The 19,469-nt window shown below is 34.6% G+C and overlaps 1 protein-coding gene across 10 annotated transcripts in view; it reads left to right on the top strand.

The window, feature by feature from the left end:
- The window catches only part of MYO6 (myosin VI), a 145,699-nt gene that overhangs the window by 63,499 nt on the left and 62,731 nt on the right, over positions 1-19,469 (top strand). For all 10 annotated transcript variants that reach the window (XR_007128063.1, XM_047732913.1, XM_047732914.1 and 7 more), the window contains exons 4-10: positions 650-723; positions 3,663-3,792; positions 5,822-5,927; positions 8,892-8,947; positions 14,008-14,105; positions 14,616-14,780; positions 19,100-19,180. Coding sequence is in view for 9 of the 10 variants with exons in the window: in XM_047732913.1 (XP_047588869.1) it covers positions 650-723; positions 3,663-3,792; positions 5,822-5,927; positions 8,892-8,947; positions 14,008-14,105; positions 14,616-14,780; positions 19,100-19,180 (710 nt within the window). In the remaining variant the exon portion in view is untranslated. The remainder of the gene's footprint in view (positions 1-649; positions 724-3,662; positions 3,793-5,821; positions 5,928-8,891; positions 8,948-14,007; positions 14,106-14,615; positions 14,781-19,099; positions 19,181-19,469) is intronic.

Here is a 19,469-nt window from a genome sequence, read left to right on the forward strand (position 1 = left end):
GTATGTTAACAATTATATATATATATATATATATACATATATATATATATAAAATACTGCATATATATATAGAGAGAGAGAGATACTGGTGTATTAGTAGAGCAGATTTCAGAAAAACAAGATTTCTACCCTGATTGTATTGTTTAATTAGCTGCATGTGCTGGGTTAACACATATAATTTTTCTGGGACTCTTATTTCATATCAGATGTAAGGCACTGACTGAATGATCTCATGGTCCCTTCTCATTCTAAACTGTAAAATTCTGAGCATCTGATTTGATTGGTATAATCACTTTGTTGTATTGAAAGTATTAAAATCAGCGCTCAAGTAGTACTTAATTTCCACTTGACTTGTATTCAACTTCTTAGCCAGCTTTCATTAGTATGTACTCACCTGTAATCATTAGATGTACTCACCTTTTTGGAAATTCGTTGTTTAAAAATACCACTGTAACACATAAGTAAACTGGATATATTTTAAATTGGCCTCTGGGGTTTTACATGTCCCAGCGTTTTAAAAAGATGGAATTAAATCTAACCTAGCCAGGTGGATTTTAGCTTGGATCAGAGTGATTCAGATTAAGGTAGTATTGTTTTATTTTACTTTTCTTCTTCAAATATTTAGTGTTTTACAAATTTTATGTTTCAGGTTCACTGATGTATTTAAATGAAGCCACTCTTCTTCATAATATCAAAGTTCGATACAGTAAAGACAGAATTTATGTAAGTATTTTAGAGATGATTTGGGGTTTTGTGGCGATAATTGTTTTAAATGCTGCTGTGTGGTTTTTGTCAAGCTTCAAATTTTCTAACAGGAAAATTTTATCTGAGCCTGTTGAATTGAGTATGAACTCCATAAGGATAAGGATTTTTTTTCTAGTTTATTGCTCTGAACACTTAATGAATATTTGTGGAATGAAATAACGAATTCAGAACATCATCTAATATCTTTCCAACTTAAGTCCAATTTGGTTGTTTCAAAAAACACTAATTATTTGGGATTTTGATTTCTTATTTTTGGCATATATCTATAAATACATTTAGTTAATTCACTTTCCATATTCTGCAAAAAGTTAAGGTAACTTAAAAAGATAAAGAATGTATATTGAAATGAAAACTTTAGTGACAAAGAAATGTAAATTAAAATAGAAAGCAGTACCTGAGGAAATCTCAAAAACACTAAAACACTGATCATAGAGCCTAATAGTTGCAATATTTCATTAAACCTTCTATAACTTACCTTATAAAACCAGAACATTAAAAAATGAAAGAAAGTGCTTTTAATATTAGTTAAGGTTTATACCACATTGTTCAGATGGATACTTAACTAGTATGTTTTAATTATAATTATTCATTGGGCATGTATGAGGTTTTATTCTAATATGACCTAGTTGTAGATTCCTTTGTTAGCTGGAGATAAATGTAGTTCTCCTGTTGTAAAGATGGGACTCCATTATTTTTGAAAGAAGAAAACACATGGCTTCTTTGACTCTTCCCAGATCAAATGGCAGTCTTAATCTTTTATATCACTATCAATTTGCCTAATTATACTGACTTAATTCTGACTAAATTACCTTTAGTCTTTACCATCTGTCCACATAGTGACAGCTGGGAAATAGAACTAGTCTTGTCTTCTTCAGGAGAGTTTACTTGCCGTCTTTCAATTGTATACAATATTAGTCTTCACTTTCTTTTTTGATTTTTTTCAAAATCAACCGAACAGGATATATTTGGGTTGATATGTGGCTATTTTTGATGGGAAATATATTTAGAAGCAAAATTCACTCAATCAGCAGACTAAAATTGAGAAGCTGCTGTATGCTAAATGCTGTTTTAGTTACCAAAATAATACACATTTTTTTAAACTTGTTAAAACAATTGAACTGTGGTAATAAGTCATTAAAAGTTGATTTGGAGCTAACCAGGAAACATTACCTTTCAAACAGAAAAGGTCACTTTTTTTTCTGTACATGCCTTATATTACTTGGTGGTAGAGCACTCATATTTATTTTATTTTACTAAATTTCCTTTGTTGCAGTGTATTGCACATTACTGACTCTGACCATTAATAACTGGAGATTTATATGCATACTAGTTACACTTTCAAGAATATTAGTTGTCTTTTTTCACATTTAGTTGACCTACAAGTCTTTTCCTAAATTGCATGATTGATATTTTAGTATATGTGCTGCCGAAGCGAGCACTAAATTGCATGATTGATAAAAAAAATTACCCGCTTTAGTTTTTGTTTTTCATGTATAATGTCTATTATCACTCTGGAGTATTTTAGGGTTATTCCTAGATTTTTTGATCTTTATTTTCCTAAAATATGTATGCAGTTGGGCAAATGACCTCTGTTAGATTGTGACTGTCTGGCATCAGCTTCTGTTTGGAAAACCAGTATTTTCAAAGTTACCTGAGGCCATGATTGGTATGTTTTTTCCTAGCCAAATATGTCTTTTAGTTACAAAACTATTAAAAATCAGCAGTGCATAACTATAGTTATTATTACTATAACATATGGAAGAAATGGAAGCAGTTTGGAATAAGAGTTAAGATTTGATATTTTTCTATTTCTCACCAACCAGAATTAATACTTTTCTTCCTTAGACTTAAGTAGAACAATAGTTAACTCAAATTTAACATTTTCATTTGTTACTAAAATCTCTGTTATTTTCCTTTGTTTCCCACAGAAGGATTATTACCTGGAATTTAAGATTTTTTTTTTACTCCACTGCAGTAAACATTTTTGAGAGCCTTCATTGAATTTTAGATTAGTAGTCTGAGAGTTCTTGGTTTCCGCATCATTTCCTTTCTATGACTAGGAACAGAAAAGAGAAAAATATGGTCCTGCCTGCCCTAGTTTGGCTGATAAACAACAACTAATTGCTAAACCACAACTCTTTTTCTACCCACAAGGAATTTTATAAATCCTATTGGTGCATTTTTCTGGTCTTTTAGAGCCACAGTTAAATTCCAAATTTAAAAGCAAACTGAAGTTGCTCATTAAACATTTAGCCTGTCAGTATTGTAGGCAATGGTTCACATACGTTGTTTTGCAAAAAATGTGGGACCAAGTGGTCACCAGAGCATTAAATTAATCCTTGGCTTTCAGTGATGGAGACTGGCCTAGAGGATCCTGTGAACTCTTTAAGCTCTTTAGTAACAGCGTAAATAAAGTAGTCCAGGTGAGGAATATAAATGACCAAGACTCAAGCTGTAGGAATAGATGTAGGAGAGTAGAGTTCTTAAGTAGAGTCAACAAAGAAGGCTGATTGAAATAGAGGCTCAGACTCAGCCTCTTTCTCAATGTCTGTGGTGGCTTGGTGGTGATGCTGTGAACCAGGGGGCAGGAAGGAGCATATGGGAGGAGAGTGTGTTCTTTGAGGCAAAGGATAGTCAAGAGAGGTAATCTTGATTTTAGATCTGCTGAGTTTGAGGTGCATATCAGGGTGAGAAGTTGAAAGTATTTATTAAGAATTGGAGAAATATGGGTCCTGTAGAGTATATGTTTAGGGCTTGAAATGCAAATTTGGAAGTCCTAATTTATATAAAGAATTAAAGGTGTCTTATTTGCTGTATTTTCTTTCTCCCATGAGCCTTGTTTAGTTTTAGATTAAAATAGTAATTGGAAAATTTTATGTTCACGCTTTTCTATTTAGACATATGTCGCCAACATTCTGATTGCAGTGAACCCATACTTTGACATACCTAAAATATATTCTTCAGAAACAATAAAATCATATCAAGGAAAATCTCTTGGGACAATGCCACCTCATGTCTTTGCGATTGGTAAGTAATTTAATTTTTTTCCTTATATTGTACAAATTTAATGTTTTTCTTTTGGATTAATAAAAGCTGTGAGTTGAATACATATTTTGTTGGCCTTTATCTATTTTGAACGTATCGCCATTATTTAGGAGCATGTATCTTACACAGGATGGAGAAGACTACTTTTGCAGCTAACTCATGGGGTAGTTGTACATTATTATATTTGTTAAATGTCTCTGTGTCTTCCTAAATATGTCCACCCATTTGAAAGTAGGATGTAATAAAAGCTGACCTAATGGTTCTTTTGACTCCTTGACATGATCAGCTCCATCTTAGTAGTGTCCTCCTTCATAGCTTTGAGGCCCAGGCCTTCCATCGTTATCCAGGTCATCACTTGTGAGGGTGTTGCTAAGGCTTAGATATGAGCCATAAGAGCAGACTTCTTCCCTACCTTATCTTACATCAGGGCTCTATAAGTGTTAAGAATTAGAAATGATATATGCTTCTTATCTCTAAGGAATCCACATGGGAAGACAGCAGTTTTTGCCTCAGCTTTTCTCTCATCTTTAGCTCTGAGGAACACAGAGATGGGGTTTTTTTGACACACACACACCCCTACCATAGCTGGAGACTGCAGGTACAGAGATGTTAGTTAACCCTTTGGATCCAGACATAACCAGCAGTTAAATGATGACATGTTTTGTTAGTAGTTCTTAGTGTAGTCTGTTTCTCTTTGGGCCTTCTTTTCATGCCTATGGTTTTTTTTTTTTTTTTAAAGATTTTATTTATTTATTTGACAGAGAGAGATCACAAGTAGACGGAGAGGAAGGCAGAGAGAGAGAGGGAAGCAGGCTTCCCGCCGAGCAGAGAGCCCGATGTGGGACTTGATCCCAGGACCCTGAGATCATGACCCGAGCCGAAGGCAGCGGCTTAACCCACTGAGCCACCCAGGCGCCCCTCATGCCTATGTTTTGACCAAACCAGGTTTCACTTCCCAATTTGGCTGACTTGTGTACTAGATAGAGTGAATATGTCAGCCAAATCCAGTGCAATAGTGGATTGACTTTTGGTTCTGAGATGCTCTCACAGGCATTAGTATGTTTTGTATTAGCTAGAAAATGGTTCAGAATCCTTAGAACCTGAATATGACCAAGCTCATCACTGGAGAGAAATTATATGTTTAAAATGTAAATAGACTGACTTATTTTTAGTTGTTAACTGCTTAAAAAAAGTGTCTAGAATAGTATCATGAAAGTGGGTGGAACAGATTGTTGATAAGTTTTCCCCTTATCCTAACTCCTGGTCAGAAGGATGAATATACTTTTGCGTGTAGTTTCCATTTGGCCCAATACAGTAAAAACCATTTGTAAAGCTTCATTTGTATGGGTAGCACATGTGTGAAATGAAGTAATAGTTGCCTATAGAGCTAAATTGGTTAGGACCTAATTTTGAACTGAAACTGTTTTAATATAAGACCATTTAACAGAATCAAATTGTGCTCAACTTTTCTTTGTAATACTACTACTACCACACAGATTTTACAGTTATGAATTTTTGGTTGCCAGATTTCTTAATTGGTAGCTGTTACTTCTTGCTTTTCCCTCTGCCTTCATTTCCCTGGGACTTCAGTGTATATTGTATTATTATTATCATCATCATCATTATTATTATTGTATTGTATTATTATATTTATATATTATATGTATATTGAGCATTCTTTTTTTTTTTTTTTTTTTTTAAATCTTCTCCGGAATTAGGAAGAACTGAGCCACAGCTCATAATATGAAGACATTCTAGTACAAACATAAGAGTTGTTTATTTGGATTTTATATTACTTAGCTATCAGCGTAATAAAATAGGACATTTAAAGTAAAAACTTTTAGAGATGTTCTGAACACTTTTGAATGATTTTATTTTAAAGTGTTACTATCTATAAACACACATTTATCATTTAAGAGTAAGTGTTCTTTGATAATAAAACAACTCTGTATCATTTAGGAAATTTGTATTTAGTACACCTCTCATCATTAATGTGTTATTTTGACTCTAGCTGATAAGGCTTTTCGAGATATGAAGGTGCTTAAGATGAGTCAGTCTATCATCGTATCTGGAGAATCAGGAGCTGGCAAAACAGAAAATACAAAATTTGTTCTAAGGTGAGGCGTTTTTAGCTAACCTGGAATATTTTGAATAGGTTTATTTATTTTTTTTAATTTGTGGAAAAAATCTGTAGCATAACACTTAGCAGTTTAAACATTTCTCAGTGTATAGTTCAGTAGTATGAAGTATATTCACATTGTTTTTCAGCCAATCTCCGGAACTTTTTTTATCTAAAACTGAAACTCTGCCTGTTAAACAACTCCATTTCCCCCATCTCAGCCCATGCCAACTACCCTTCAGCTTTCCGCTTCTGATTTTGACTACTCTGGTACCTCATATAAGTGAATCGTACAGTATTTGTCTTTCTGTGACTGGCTTATCCCACTTGGCATAATGTCCTCAAGTTTTATCAGTGTTGTATCATGTGTCATGATTTCCTTTTTTTTTATTTTATTTTTTAATTTGAGACAGAGCAAGCACAAGAGAGGGAGGGAGAAGCAGACTCTCTGCTGAGCAGGGAGCCCGATACGGAATTCGATCCCAGGACCCTGAGACCATGACCTAAGCTGAAGGCAGAGGCTTAACTGACTGAGCCACTTAGGTGCCCCTTGATTTCTTTTTTAAGGCTGCATAATATTCATTTTGTTTACCTAATCATTCATCAGCAGGCACTTCAGTTATTTCTAAATCTTGTCTATTGGGAATAGTACTGCTGTGAACATGATATGAATAAAGAGATACAAATATCTCCTTTATTGAACAGGTTGACTTTGCATACTTTTGCATACTTTATTTTATTGTATTTCTTTAAAGATTTTATTTTGAGTTTATTATTTATTATATTTTTTTAGAGGGAGAGTGGGGAGGGGCAAAGGGAGAGGGAGAGATAGAATCCGGATCTCACAACCCTGAGATAACGACCTGGGCAAAAATCAAGAGTCAGATCTTAACTGACTGATCCACCCAGGTGCCCTAAAGATTTTATTGTAAGTAATATCTATACCCAACATGAAGTTCAGACCCACAACCCTGAGATCAAGAGTTGTATGCTCTATCGACTGAGCCAGCAGGGTGCCCAGTGCATACTTTATGACATAGTTTGAAATGGTAGGTTCTATCCCTTTTAAAAACAGACACCTTATGTGGAAGCTAAGCTATAGATTGTTGAAAACTAGTTCTGACATATTCTTCTTATGAGGATCCTAGAGGAGACCCATGCTAGTCAATCTTTACATTCTGTTCTCAGTATTCCTGCTGTGAGTGTGGTTGAAACCATTTTTTACCTTAAGCTTATGAGAGTTGGCTTTCTAATTCTATCTATTCTAATTCTATCATAACCCTGTCTCAGTGTATCCCCTTTGTGGCCATCAAATTAAATTCCACACTTTGTTTATAATCATTGCATTATAAATACGGAAGGAACCCTAGCACTCATTAGTTTAGTTCCATCAGTTTACATACTTCAGTTAACTTAGGAAAGTTAAATCTAGTGTTGAAGCTACTGGTAGGACCAGTGCATTCTGAATTCTCACCAGTATTATTCCCACTAACACAGTCTTAGCCAATTGCTGGTGGGTCCCTTCTTGACATTTTCTATTTTTTTATGCAGATGTATGCTATTCAGTTATTTATATAAAATTAATTTAGAAGTTTGTTATTGTGCATTATGTATATGCAATTCTGATTAAATGAGTGCTTCCTAATACTCTGGGAATTCTAAATGGTTCAATTTCTTACTTCTCTTCTGTGTGTAAGAGTCATATGGTGAGTCTATAGTTTATATACAGCTTTGAAAATGAACAAATAATTTAGAAACTGTAAACTTATAATACAAACTTATGTTCTAAGTTAAAGATTACTTTTTATTTTGAAATGTTCTGGGAAAATAGTTGTTCAATTACATTTAATCTTTGGCTAAAACAACATGAAGAGTGGTAATTTCCTTGTTATTCTGTGGCAAATTACCTTGTTTTCTCTAACCATATAAATTGAATTAATATGCTATCACAGAAGACTTTGGAATCTTATATAGACAATGAATATTCTTGTGTAAAATGTGTGGCATCTTTAAAACCAAATAGTTGGTTAAATTCAGAATATTTCCAAAAACAGTTTAAAAATAATGCTGATTTTGATGTTCAAGGTAATCCAAATTGCATTTCAAGTGTTTAAAATGCTGTAACAGGCATCTGGGTGGCTCATTTGGTTAAGTGTCCAACTCTTGATTTTGGCTCAGGTCCTGATCTCAGGGTTGTGAGATCGAGCCCGAGGTCGGGCTCCACACTGAGCATGGAGCCTTCTTAAGATTCTCTCTGCCCCCAGTGGTGTCAGGCTCTGTGCTCAGTGGGGAGTCTGCTTGAGGATTCTCTCTCTCCTTCTGTCCTTACGCCCCGCTTTGTTTTGTCTCCCTCTCTCTCTCTCTCAAATCTTAAAAAAAGAAAGGGATAGCAGAATAGTTGCATTTAAATATAAATTTGTGGGGCGCCTGGGTAGCTCAGTGGGTTAAGCCTTTGCCTTCAGCTCGGGTCAAGATCTCAGGGTCCTGGGATCAAGCCCCACATCAGGTTCTCTGCTCAGCGGGGAGCTTGCTTCTCCCTCTCTCTCTCTGCCTACTTGTGATCTTTCTCTCTCTCTCTCTCTCTCTGTCAAATAAATAAATAAAAAAAATCTAAATATAAATTTGTAAATTTTAAATGACTAGTTACAGAGATGATCCTGGTTTAAATTTTACATATATTAAATAATACTAAAGTTTCAACTATGGGTCGCCTGGGTGACTGAGTCAGTCGGTTAAGGGTCTGCCTTCAGCTCAAGTCATGATCCTGGGGTCCTGGGATTGAGCCCCATATCGGGCTCCCTGCTCAGTGGGGAGTCTGTTTCCCTTTCTCTTTCTGCCCCTACCCCCCTTGGGTGTGCTTTCTCTCAAATAAATCAATAATATCTTAAAAAAAATAAAGTTACAATTATAATGTGTACAATGTTGTTGTCATGTAAATTTTTTTATCCTATATTTTAAACAGATATTTGACTGAATCCTATGGAACAGGTCAAGATATTGATGATAGAATTGTTGAAGGTATTGTTAATCTTTAAAATTATTATTTTTTATTGTTAGATATATACTGAAATAAACTTGTGAGAATCCTCTAAGTGATCTGGAATGCTCTCCCAGAGATCCAAAAGACTCTTCCATCTTCTACAGATCTTTGCTGAGATATCTTTTGCTTTATTTAATGTCTGTTGTTTTCCCTCTCACCCCATGTAAGTGCTAAGAAGGCAGGGATTTTTATTTATTCCAGTCTCCTAGAATAGTGTCTGATACATGAAATATGACCCATAAGTATCTCTCAGATGAATGAAATAAATACAGGAAGCTTTCTGGCCTCTTGTTTGTTTTGTTGATCTTGTTTTTTGCAAAGGAGAGAGGAAGAGGGTTATTTAGAATTAAAATGTTTTTTGAGGGGAAATTTTAATGACTTAGTACAGTTGGAAGGCAGGAGTCTGTAAATTGATTTCCTGAAGTTCAGTACTTGCATACCCCTTAGAACGTTTTCTTACACCCCGTTTGGAGACTGCTGGTCTAGTCATCCACCAGGTTGAATCCACACCACACTCCTCCTGCATCATAGATTCCTTTCTGCTCCCCACACTTACATTCTTGTTTCCCTGTAATTTGTTCTCTGTTTGGAAGTTGGGATGATCTCTTTTGCTTTTAGTCTTTTAACAGCTTCATATTTCTCTCAAGATAAAGCTGTAAATCTGTAACACAGAAAGTGAGAGAAAGTTCTGGGTGGGCTAGGGCAGTGGCTGCGTATGTGGTTGGCCTGTAGGCAAGCCAGAGACGGAAAAGGGAGAAGGTAAAACCTACCCATGGATCGTAAGCATGAGAGCTGAAGTGGGACTATGACTGTCAAAATTGTCTCTGACTTCTCACCAGGCGGGAGGAGGGATCTAGTTCCTGAGGTACCAAATGAGATAACTCTCTTTCTTCTCATAATGATGATGAAATTAACATGTGTAAGATGTGTTATGCATTGTGTGGTTTGCTGAATATCTTTTCTTAATTTAAATCCCCATAGAATGAGGTAGGTACAATTTTATCCCTACAGTACAGATTAAAAACTGAGGTAAAAAAAACTTTAAACGGCTTGTTGAAGAGCATATAGCTCATCAGCTGTGGAAATGGGATATAATAAATTCAGGCACCTTAACTATGTGCTATACTAAGAGCATATTTTAACACTGTTACTATTTTAAAGAAAAATTTCAGTTGAACAAAGATTTATTAAGGTCCTTCTGTGTTCATGCATTTTGATAAATCACAGCTAGCAAATGTGTATATTTTTTCACACTTATGTGAAATATACATGTAGATGAACATAAACACTCTAATAAACATTTTTATAAAGTTTGCATCAGTGAAGTTTTTCATGTTTCTTGATATAAATTTATAGTTTTACTTACAGTTCTCATTGTGGTATTACAACACACCCAGGTGTGAAGATCTCATAAGTAATGCTTTATTCACTATAAAGTACCTCACTTTAATGAGGGAATAACCTTTTAAAACAAATTATGGACTAATTCAATAAAGTACTAATTAGTATTCTGACTTGTTTCCTTGAGGTACAACTTACTTGCAAATTGGATATAAACCCGGTTCCTTCTGTGAGAATGTGGTGTATGTATACATAGTGTGCTATAGTTGAGAAAAGTTGGAAAGTATTATTCCAAACGTTTCAGTGGAGGGTAGTAGATGTTAACTAGCAGAACATAGAAATCATTTGATGCCATTTTTAATTGAAGATTGGTTGTTGGTTTTAGAATGAGTACATCAGTAGCATTACGGTAATCTTCTGATAGGCTGTTATCCTAATTTTGGATATTTTACTTAATGTATTAGATACTTCAGCAAAAACTAGTAATCACCAGTAAAGGAGTTGGGGAGACCTGTAATTGAGTTCCCTTTTGGCTGGAAGCTAGTCATGTGGCTTTTCACAAGTCAGGTTGACTTTGTTAACCCATCAGAAAGGTTAGGTATATATGCAAACTTTTGTTTCAGTTTTAATATTTTCTTACTTTTTTTGGCAAATGAAACAACTGGAGAGTAATATTTAAAAGGGTTTGGATACATGTTAAGCTTTCTACTGTGGATAGAATAAGAGAGATGAACTTTAAAAGATTTCATAAGAAAATTCTAGTAATAAACATTGTGAAGCAATTTATGAGGTTGCAGATAGAAAATATATAATATTGGCACTAATCTGGGATGTTTATAGTTGAGACTGGTGAGTATAAGAATAGACTCTAATGGGGAGCCTGGGTGCTCAGTTGGTTGTGATCGACTCTTGATCTCCACTCAAGTCTGATCTCAGGGTTGTGAGTTCAAGCCCTGCATTGGGCTCCACACCTAGTGTGGAGTACTTAAAAACAACACGAAAGAAAACAAACAATAGACTCTAATAAACCTTTTTTAGTCATATGGTGTGTATACATTATTATAAGATAAAAACAATTAAAATTTTACATTTGTTTATTGGGAGTTTATTTTCATTAAAATATTTTTATTAAGTTTTTAATTTTAATTCCACTGTAATTAACATACAGTATTATATTAATTTCAGGTATAAAATAACGGTGATTCAGCAACTCTGTACATCATTACTCAGTGCTTATCATGATAAGTGTACTCTTTAATCCCCTTCACTTATTTTATCCATCCCCCATCCACCTCTTCTCTGATTTTTTTTTTTTAAACTTTATTTATTTATTTGATAGAGACACAGCAAGAAAGGGAACACAAGCTGGGGGAGTGGGAGAGGGAAAAGCAGGCTTCCTGCTGAGCAGGGAGCCTGATGTGGGGCTCGATCCCAGGACCCTGGAATCATGACCTGAGCCAAAGGCAGCCACTTAATGACTGAGCCACACACGTGCCCCTGATATGGTTTGTTTTAAATGAGTACCCTCAAAAATTATTTTTTTTTCAACAACATTTTTTTTTTTAAAGATTTTTATTTATTTGACAGACAGATCACAAGTAGGCAGAGAGGCAGGCAGAGAGAGAGAGGAGGAGGAGGCAGGCTCCCTGCTGAGCAGAGAGCCCGATGTGAGGCTCGATCCCAGGACCCTGGGATCTTGACCTGAGCTGAAAGCAGAGGCTTTAACCACTGAGCCACCCAGGCGCCCCAAGAACATTTTTTATTGAAGCATACATCAGGAACCATGGTTCTAAAATATAAATATAATATATTCCATCCAAGAAAAATAGAATACACATTTCTTTAAGTACACAGAACACTCCCTGACTAAATCACATAGAAAGAGATATGGCAATTATTACAAATTTAGGAAGACTGACGTCATACCAAGTATATTCTCCAACCAAAATGGTACAAGACTAGAGATAAAACAAGGCTGGAAAATCTACAATGTAAATATTACATATTTAACGGTAAATATTAAATAACATACTACTGTACAAGCAATGGACCAAATAAATGGTAAATCAAAATATGTCTCAAAACAAAGGAAAAAGAAAATACAATATTCCAGAATCTATGGAATGCAGCAAAAGCAGATGTTAGAGTGAAATTTATACTATAAATGCTTGTATTAAGAAAATAAATAACATTACACCATAAGGACCTAGAACAGGAATAAATTTAGGTGAAATGCTGGAATTTCGTAGAGGAAGGAAATAACAAGAATCAGAAATAAATAAAACAGAGACAGTAGCAGTATTATAACATGAAAGTAATGACCAGTTTTTCCAAAAAAGATAAAGTTGACACTACTTTAACTACATTAAGAAAAAAAGGAGAAGTTGGGTACCTGGGTGGCTCAGAGGGGTAAGCCTCTGCCTTCAGCTCAGGTCATGGTCCCAGTGTCCTGGGATTGAGCCCCCCCATCAGGCTCTCTTCTCACCAGGTAGCCTGCTTCCCCCTCTCTCCCTGCCTACTTGTGATCTCTCTCGCTGTCAAATAAATAAATAGAATCTTAAAAAAAAAAAAAAGGAGAAGACTTGAAAACTAAAATGAGAAATGAAGAACATTATGACAGATAACCCCAGAAATACATAGTGTGATAACAGATTACTATAAACAGTTATATACTAACAAATCAGATAACTTAGACAAAAACAGGATGATTCCTAAACACGCACAAGTTACCACAATTGAATCATGAATCTTGAATCCAAGAAATAGGAAATCTTCTTAGTCCAATAGAAAGAATGGAAATTGAATTAAAAATCTCCCAGCACAGAAAAGCCTAAGACCTCATTGGCTTTGTGAATTCTACCAAAACATTAACAAAATAATAATAATGACAGTCTTTATCAAAGTCTTACAAATAATGGAATAGAGGGAACATATTCAAAATCATTCTTTGAGACCAGTGCCACCCTGTCACCAAAGCAGGATAAAAACAATACAAGAACAAAAAAGTCTAGTTTGTCTGATAGAAGTATTGCTACTCTGACTTTTGTGTGATAAATGTTTCTCTACCCTTTCACTTTCAATCTGCATGTGTCTTTACATCTAAAATGAGTCTTTTGTAGGCTGGGATTTTAAAAACTGTTGTTCTGAGGATCTTTTTTAGTCATTCTGTAACTTATATGTTAGATTTTGTTGGATGTACATGAAAATATTAAGTATGGAGGCTTTAAAAAAAGTATGGAGGCTTTATTAATATATAAAATATTTTAGGAAAGTAAGTCAACTAATAACTTCTTGCATGTATTTTGTTCACCAGGGGTTTGCTGTTTACTCTATATTATACTTCCTATTCCTTTAGGGCTGATGTACTTGTGAAAACCTTTAAATTTATAGGGAGTAATTTTTAAAGTTGAGTTCTAAATTTTGTAATCTAATGACTTTAAAATTTAGTCTTTCCTTTACCATTTACATTTTCTTTTTACATAATTTGAGTAGTTTCCCCATCTTCTGTACTTTACTAGGGCCTGAATATAGTGGTAATCAATAGATATTTGAGGGATTTGACATTACATGTGAATTCCTTCATGGTAATATGTTTGAAAACATTTTTCTGTATTAATAAGGAAACATACTGTGCATATTTTGTAATTTTCCTTCATGCTGTTTTTTTGATGAAATATTTTTATTTCTTTTTCAATAGCTAACCCACTCTTAGAAGCCTTTGGAAATGCAAAGACTGTTCGCAACAATAATAGCAGTAGATTTGGAAAATTTGTAGAAATACATTTCAATGAAAAGGTAAGTGAGAATGAGTTTTGGGATGATATTTTTGGGAAGTGTTTGTGAAAAACACAAGGGTCTTGGGGCACGTGGATGGCTTAGTTGGTTAAATGTCCAACTCTTGATCTCAGTTCAGGTCTGGATCTCAGGGTCATGAGTTCAAGCCCCATATTGGGCTCTGCACTGGGTCTGGAGTCTACTTTTTTTCTTTAAAAAAAAAAAGAAAGAAAGAAAAAGAAAAACACAAGGGTCTTGACAGAACTGGTGCTGTCACTGAACTCATGGTAAATCCATTTGAGTTTCTCTCTTTACTTTAGCTAATTGGGAGAATATATATATTCAGTATGACCTTCATAAATATTGTAAGCTTACATTTATTTAGTTATCTTCTTTTTTTCCCTTTACTTGATAACTGTTACAACCTCTTTGATATAGACAAATGTTTATTAGAAGAATAATTTAACATTGGTAGGTTATACTTTCAGACCTTAAATGCAAAATGTATTTTCTCTCTGTTTTGTTTTTCAGAGTTCAGTTGTTGGAGGATTTGTTTCACATTACCTTCTAGAGAAATCTAGAATCTGTGTTCAAGGCAAAGAGGAAAGGAATTATCATATCTTTTATAGGTTGTGTGCTGGTGCTTCTGAAGATATTAGGGAAAAACTTCATTTAAGCTCCCCGGATAATTTTCGGGTAGGTTGGATGAAAAGAAATTACTTAGAGTTTTTGCAAATTTAATTGATTTCAATTCTAAAACTTACTTTAATGGATTCTGATATCCAGTTGTATGTAGCTTATATTGCATCCAGTGTAACATGATAGAATGTAGGTCTCTATTGAGATTTACTGCTGAATTTATAATATAATACTATATGAAGAGATATGTAATCAGAAAGATAAAAGGATAGATGGGAAACCACTTATCAATTTAAACTCAATAAGAAATCTATAATAGTCCTGTTGTAATGCTACTTTTTAGAGTTATATTTGGCTTTAATTCAACAGTAAATATTTATTGCTTGCTTTTTTGGTACCAGGCATTGTGCCTAGGTGAAAAAGATGAGCAGTTCCTTTCATGAGCAACTTAGAATCTGGTGTGAAAAACACACACACACACACACACACACACACACGTACAAACACAAAGCCTGACGGATAGGTTGAAAGATTAAGAAAGAGATATGCATAGGATGCTGGGAATTTTGGAAAGACTTCAAGGAACAACTGAAGTTTGATCAGAATCCTGAAGGATTTTAAGTGTTAACTAGAGAAAGAAAGATGCAAATAGTATTCCTACTAGATGCAAAAAGGTGAACAAAGAAAGGCAAGAAACAGCTTAAAGGGTACGGCAGGAAATGGTAGGAGTTGAGGGTAGAAAGTTTGGTCTTCTGTAGTTAATAAGGAGCTATTGAAAGGATTTAAGTAGAAAGTTGGATAGGTCTGTGCTTACCTCTGGCTTTAAAACGGAAGGTATCTTGAAGAGGGTGGGGTAGGGAATGGATAGAAAATACAAGTAGGGGTAAATTCGTTGGAAACCTTATGGCTATCACTGAAGTAAGTTACTTAGGGCCTGAATTTGGTGAGAGTATAGGATGTCCAAAATATTGGGAGGTAAAGTGATAGGAATTGGAGACTGAGTATGGTAGGGAGAAGGAGAAGTCTGGAATAATTTTCCAAATTTGACTAGGGTAACTGGGTGGATGTAAATACCACACGAGGGCCAGATGGAAGATTTGTTGCATATAGGTTGAGTTTAGTTTTGGAACTTATGATCACCTTAGGGAGAGGACTAGAAGATGGTTGGGTATCCTAATCTGAAGATTATTATTAGTGCTGTCATGATAGGTTTGGGAGATGTCAGTACTCTGGTAGTAGTTAAAACTATGACAGTGAGTAGATGAGATTGTCCAGAGAGATTGTATAATGTAGAAAAGCATGTGCCAGTATCCAGACTCTGGAGTTGAAGAGTATGGTTGGTGAAGAGTTGTACAAGAAAGAAAGCCCAAGTGGGACTGTACGATAAATACAAGGAAAATGAGGAGTGCCAAGAATCACAAGCTAATAGAGTTTCAAGAAGTGGTCAGACTGGAGATGGCTAGCGGTTTATAAATTCACAGCTAGGGAACAGTGTCCTTGTGAGGAATGTGCGGGATTATGAGAATGGGTAAGGAATGAAGTTTGAGTAAAGTTCTCCAGGTGATTCTGGATAATCCTCTTTGGGTAGGAGTTCTCCACATGAGAATCATGACACATATTATATTTAATTATTGTTCTCTGCGTCTGTGTTTATGTTTGCAATTCAGCTTTTATTACTTCAGTCAGTTTCTTTTAATACGTATTTGGAAAACCTAAAACTACTGTTTTACAATGCTTTACAACTGTGCCTATTCATCTACTTCTACAATGTCTCACCTTCTCTAGAACTCATTAAATCAGTTGGAATTTGAAGTTAGTTGCTCACATTATAATCAGGAAGATAGCAGAGATACGTCTATACAATGATTTTTAGAAAAGGAGTATAAGTTACTATGAATCATATGAAATTTAATAATGAGGATGTGATGTTGTTGGCTCTGAGTTAATGGTAAAGTAATGTGACTATTCTTAATTTAGCATTTCTTTCTGTTTGGAGGCTTGAGAGCATATTTTTTGTGTATCTTAGAATATATAGCCTTTCCTGGCACAATGGCAGTCATCCTCGGAAGGTAGTTACTGAAATTCTTTATCAGGTTAGAGAGTTTCCTGCCTCTGTAATATGAACTGGGAGCCTTGATTTCTTCACTTCCCAGAGTTCTTATACTGGTTAGGAGGAGACTAGAGGAACAGTATTATCTTTCACCCAAATATATCTGCTGTCTTGGTTATTCCTCTCATGCATGCACATGCATATCTCTATATCCCTTCCCCCAAATGATTCTGCCTTCAAGTGACTTGAAAGTGTGTTGATAGTTTCATCAGGTTTTTCTGTGGATTAGTTTAGGTCTTCAGTTACAACTCATAGGTAAGGTCATAAAGACAAAGAATTCCAAAGTTGTGTTGAACAGTTCAAAAAAATTTTTTGTCACTACTTTGTCCAAAATAGTACATCAAGAATTGTAGGGATACTATTTGAAAACATTTATAACTACTCATGTATTTTAGAAAATAAAAGGTTTAAAAGACTGCATTATTCAGATATTCAACTATTTTTGCTTATGTTTTATGAGCATTTGTTATAGTCATGCAAAGGTCCTTGAATAGAAATAAAGCTTGGATAGAATGACAATGGATAGCAAGAATAGTTATAGTTTTCTAGTTATAGGGCAGTTGGAAAAAACAAGTAGTTGGTTTTAATACTATGTTTAGCTATCCAAAAGCCAAGTATTTTATAAAGCAATATAGGGTTGTGGAGATAAAACCCTTGCTAGCAAAGAAAACATTTGTTTTGGCTTTATATGATTAAGCTACTATTATCTTACTAAGTAAAATAGTGTTTTTTGAAATAGTAAATTGAAATTACTTAACAATATTATTTCTCCCTCTCTTTTATTTTTTTTCCTGAAGATTCGAAGGTGGAAAGAACAACTCATTGTATATCGTTTTCTGGTTTTCTCTGTGTTTTAATATTTCATTATAATGGAGGTACACAAATAAATGTATACCACCTAAATTAGTATCATCTAGAATGTTAATTTATTCCCAAATTATTCAAAATGTAATGTACATTTTAAAAAAGATTTTATTTATTTATTTGATAGAGATCACAAGTAGGCAGAGAGGCAGGCAGAGAGAGAAGGGGGGAAGCAGGCTCCCCGATGAGCAAAGAGCCCGATTTGGGGCTCGATCCCAGGACCCGGAGATCATGACCTGAGCTGAAGGCAGAGGCTTAACCCACTGAGCCACCCAGGCACCCCTGTAATGTACATTTTTTTCATAGCATCTATATGATGTGTGATGTATTTAATCTCAGAATTCATGCCATGGTGCAGTGGGATCATAGTGACCTGATTAAAGAGAAGCTGAGATGTTTAAAAACATTTTCTTTTCTTTCTTTTTTTTTTTAAGATTTTATTTATTTATTTGACACAGAGAGAGTACTAACAGGGAGCAGCAGAGTGGGGGAGAGGGAGAAGCAGGCTCCGCACTGAGCCTGATGTGGGGCTCAGTCCCAGGACCTGGGGCTCAATCCCAGGACCCTGGGATCATGACCTGAGCTGAAGACAGTCACTTAACTGACTGAGCCACCCAGGCACTCCTAAAAACATTTTCCATTTTGTTTCCTGTGTACTTCCTTCCTGACTATACCCCCACCTTCAGTGTGGTAATAGATTCACTTTGGGACTAATAAATTATTTTCTTCTCAGCTGCTTCCCTTCTTCTATGTTTTTAGTGCTTAGTCTTTAAAAGGCTTCTGGGCAGCAAAGTAAATCATTGAGATAAGAGCTGAAATTGTTATTTGGATACCTATGAAGGTTTGTAAAGCAAGTATTGAAATTTATGTGTGATCACTGTTAACTGTCAACAAATATAGATGGCATGTTTTGAAGAACTCATTTTAAAAATCAGAAATTAAGAAACTTAGGGATATTATTCTGTTACTCAGCATTAAAAATATTACTTGAAATGTTAAACCACAATGTGTAGGTTCTTATTTGAGACTATGTATTTAGTAGAAAGGTGATTTTCATTATATCTATAGTACTTATTTTATGAACTGTATTTTTAAGACGATATTTGACATTGAGATTTAAAATTGCTACCCTTTAAAAATAGGAAAGCTTTATGGTACTGATTTTTATGTTAACTGTTTAATCTGCTTTCAAAAATCAGAATTTTAAATATCCCTGGTTTGATTAGTAGAAGTAAAAACGTTTATAATATATAGAAGTTATCAGTTGTAATTGAGAGATTAAATGATATTTAGGTTATATTTAAAAGTTCTTTTTGTTTACCACTGTTTTGATAAATTGTATTTTCTTCTGTATTATTTTCATGTGGATTGTATTTGTTATATTTATATTTCTTTTTCCTAGTATTTAAACCGAGGCTGTACTAGATACTTTGCTAACAAAGAAACTGACAAACAGATTTTACAGAACCGAAAGAGTCCCGAGGTATAGTAGACTGTTGTTTTTAAAATAAAATCCTTAATATATAAAAATCATACTCAAAGATATATTTTTTATTTTGGAGCCCCAATAATATTTCTTACTTTTAGGCTTATACTTAAAAAACAAAATGCTCATCTAAGTCTTTCTTGTAGTACTTTATGCCTCTGTTGGTATCTACCAAAGCTATAAGTTTGGTTTTTCTTAGTTAGGCCTCAGTGCACTGCTATCCTCCTGTTCTTTTTCCTCCACATGAGGGTATTATAATTGCCTAAGAATTATCCTTTGCTAATAA

This window comes from Lutra lutra, chromosome 6, assembly GCF_902655055.1.
Source record: "Lutra lutra chromosome 6, mLutLut1.2, whole genome shotgun sequence".
In the NCBI taxonomy this organism is placed as follows: Eukaryota; Metazoa; Chordata; class Mammalia; order Carnivora; family Mustelidae; genus Lutra; species Lutra lutra.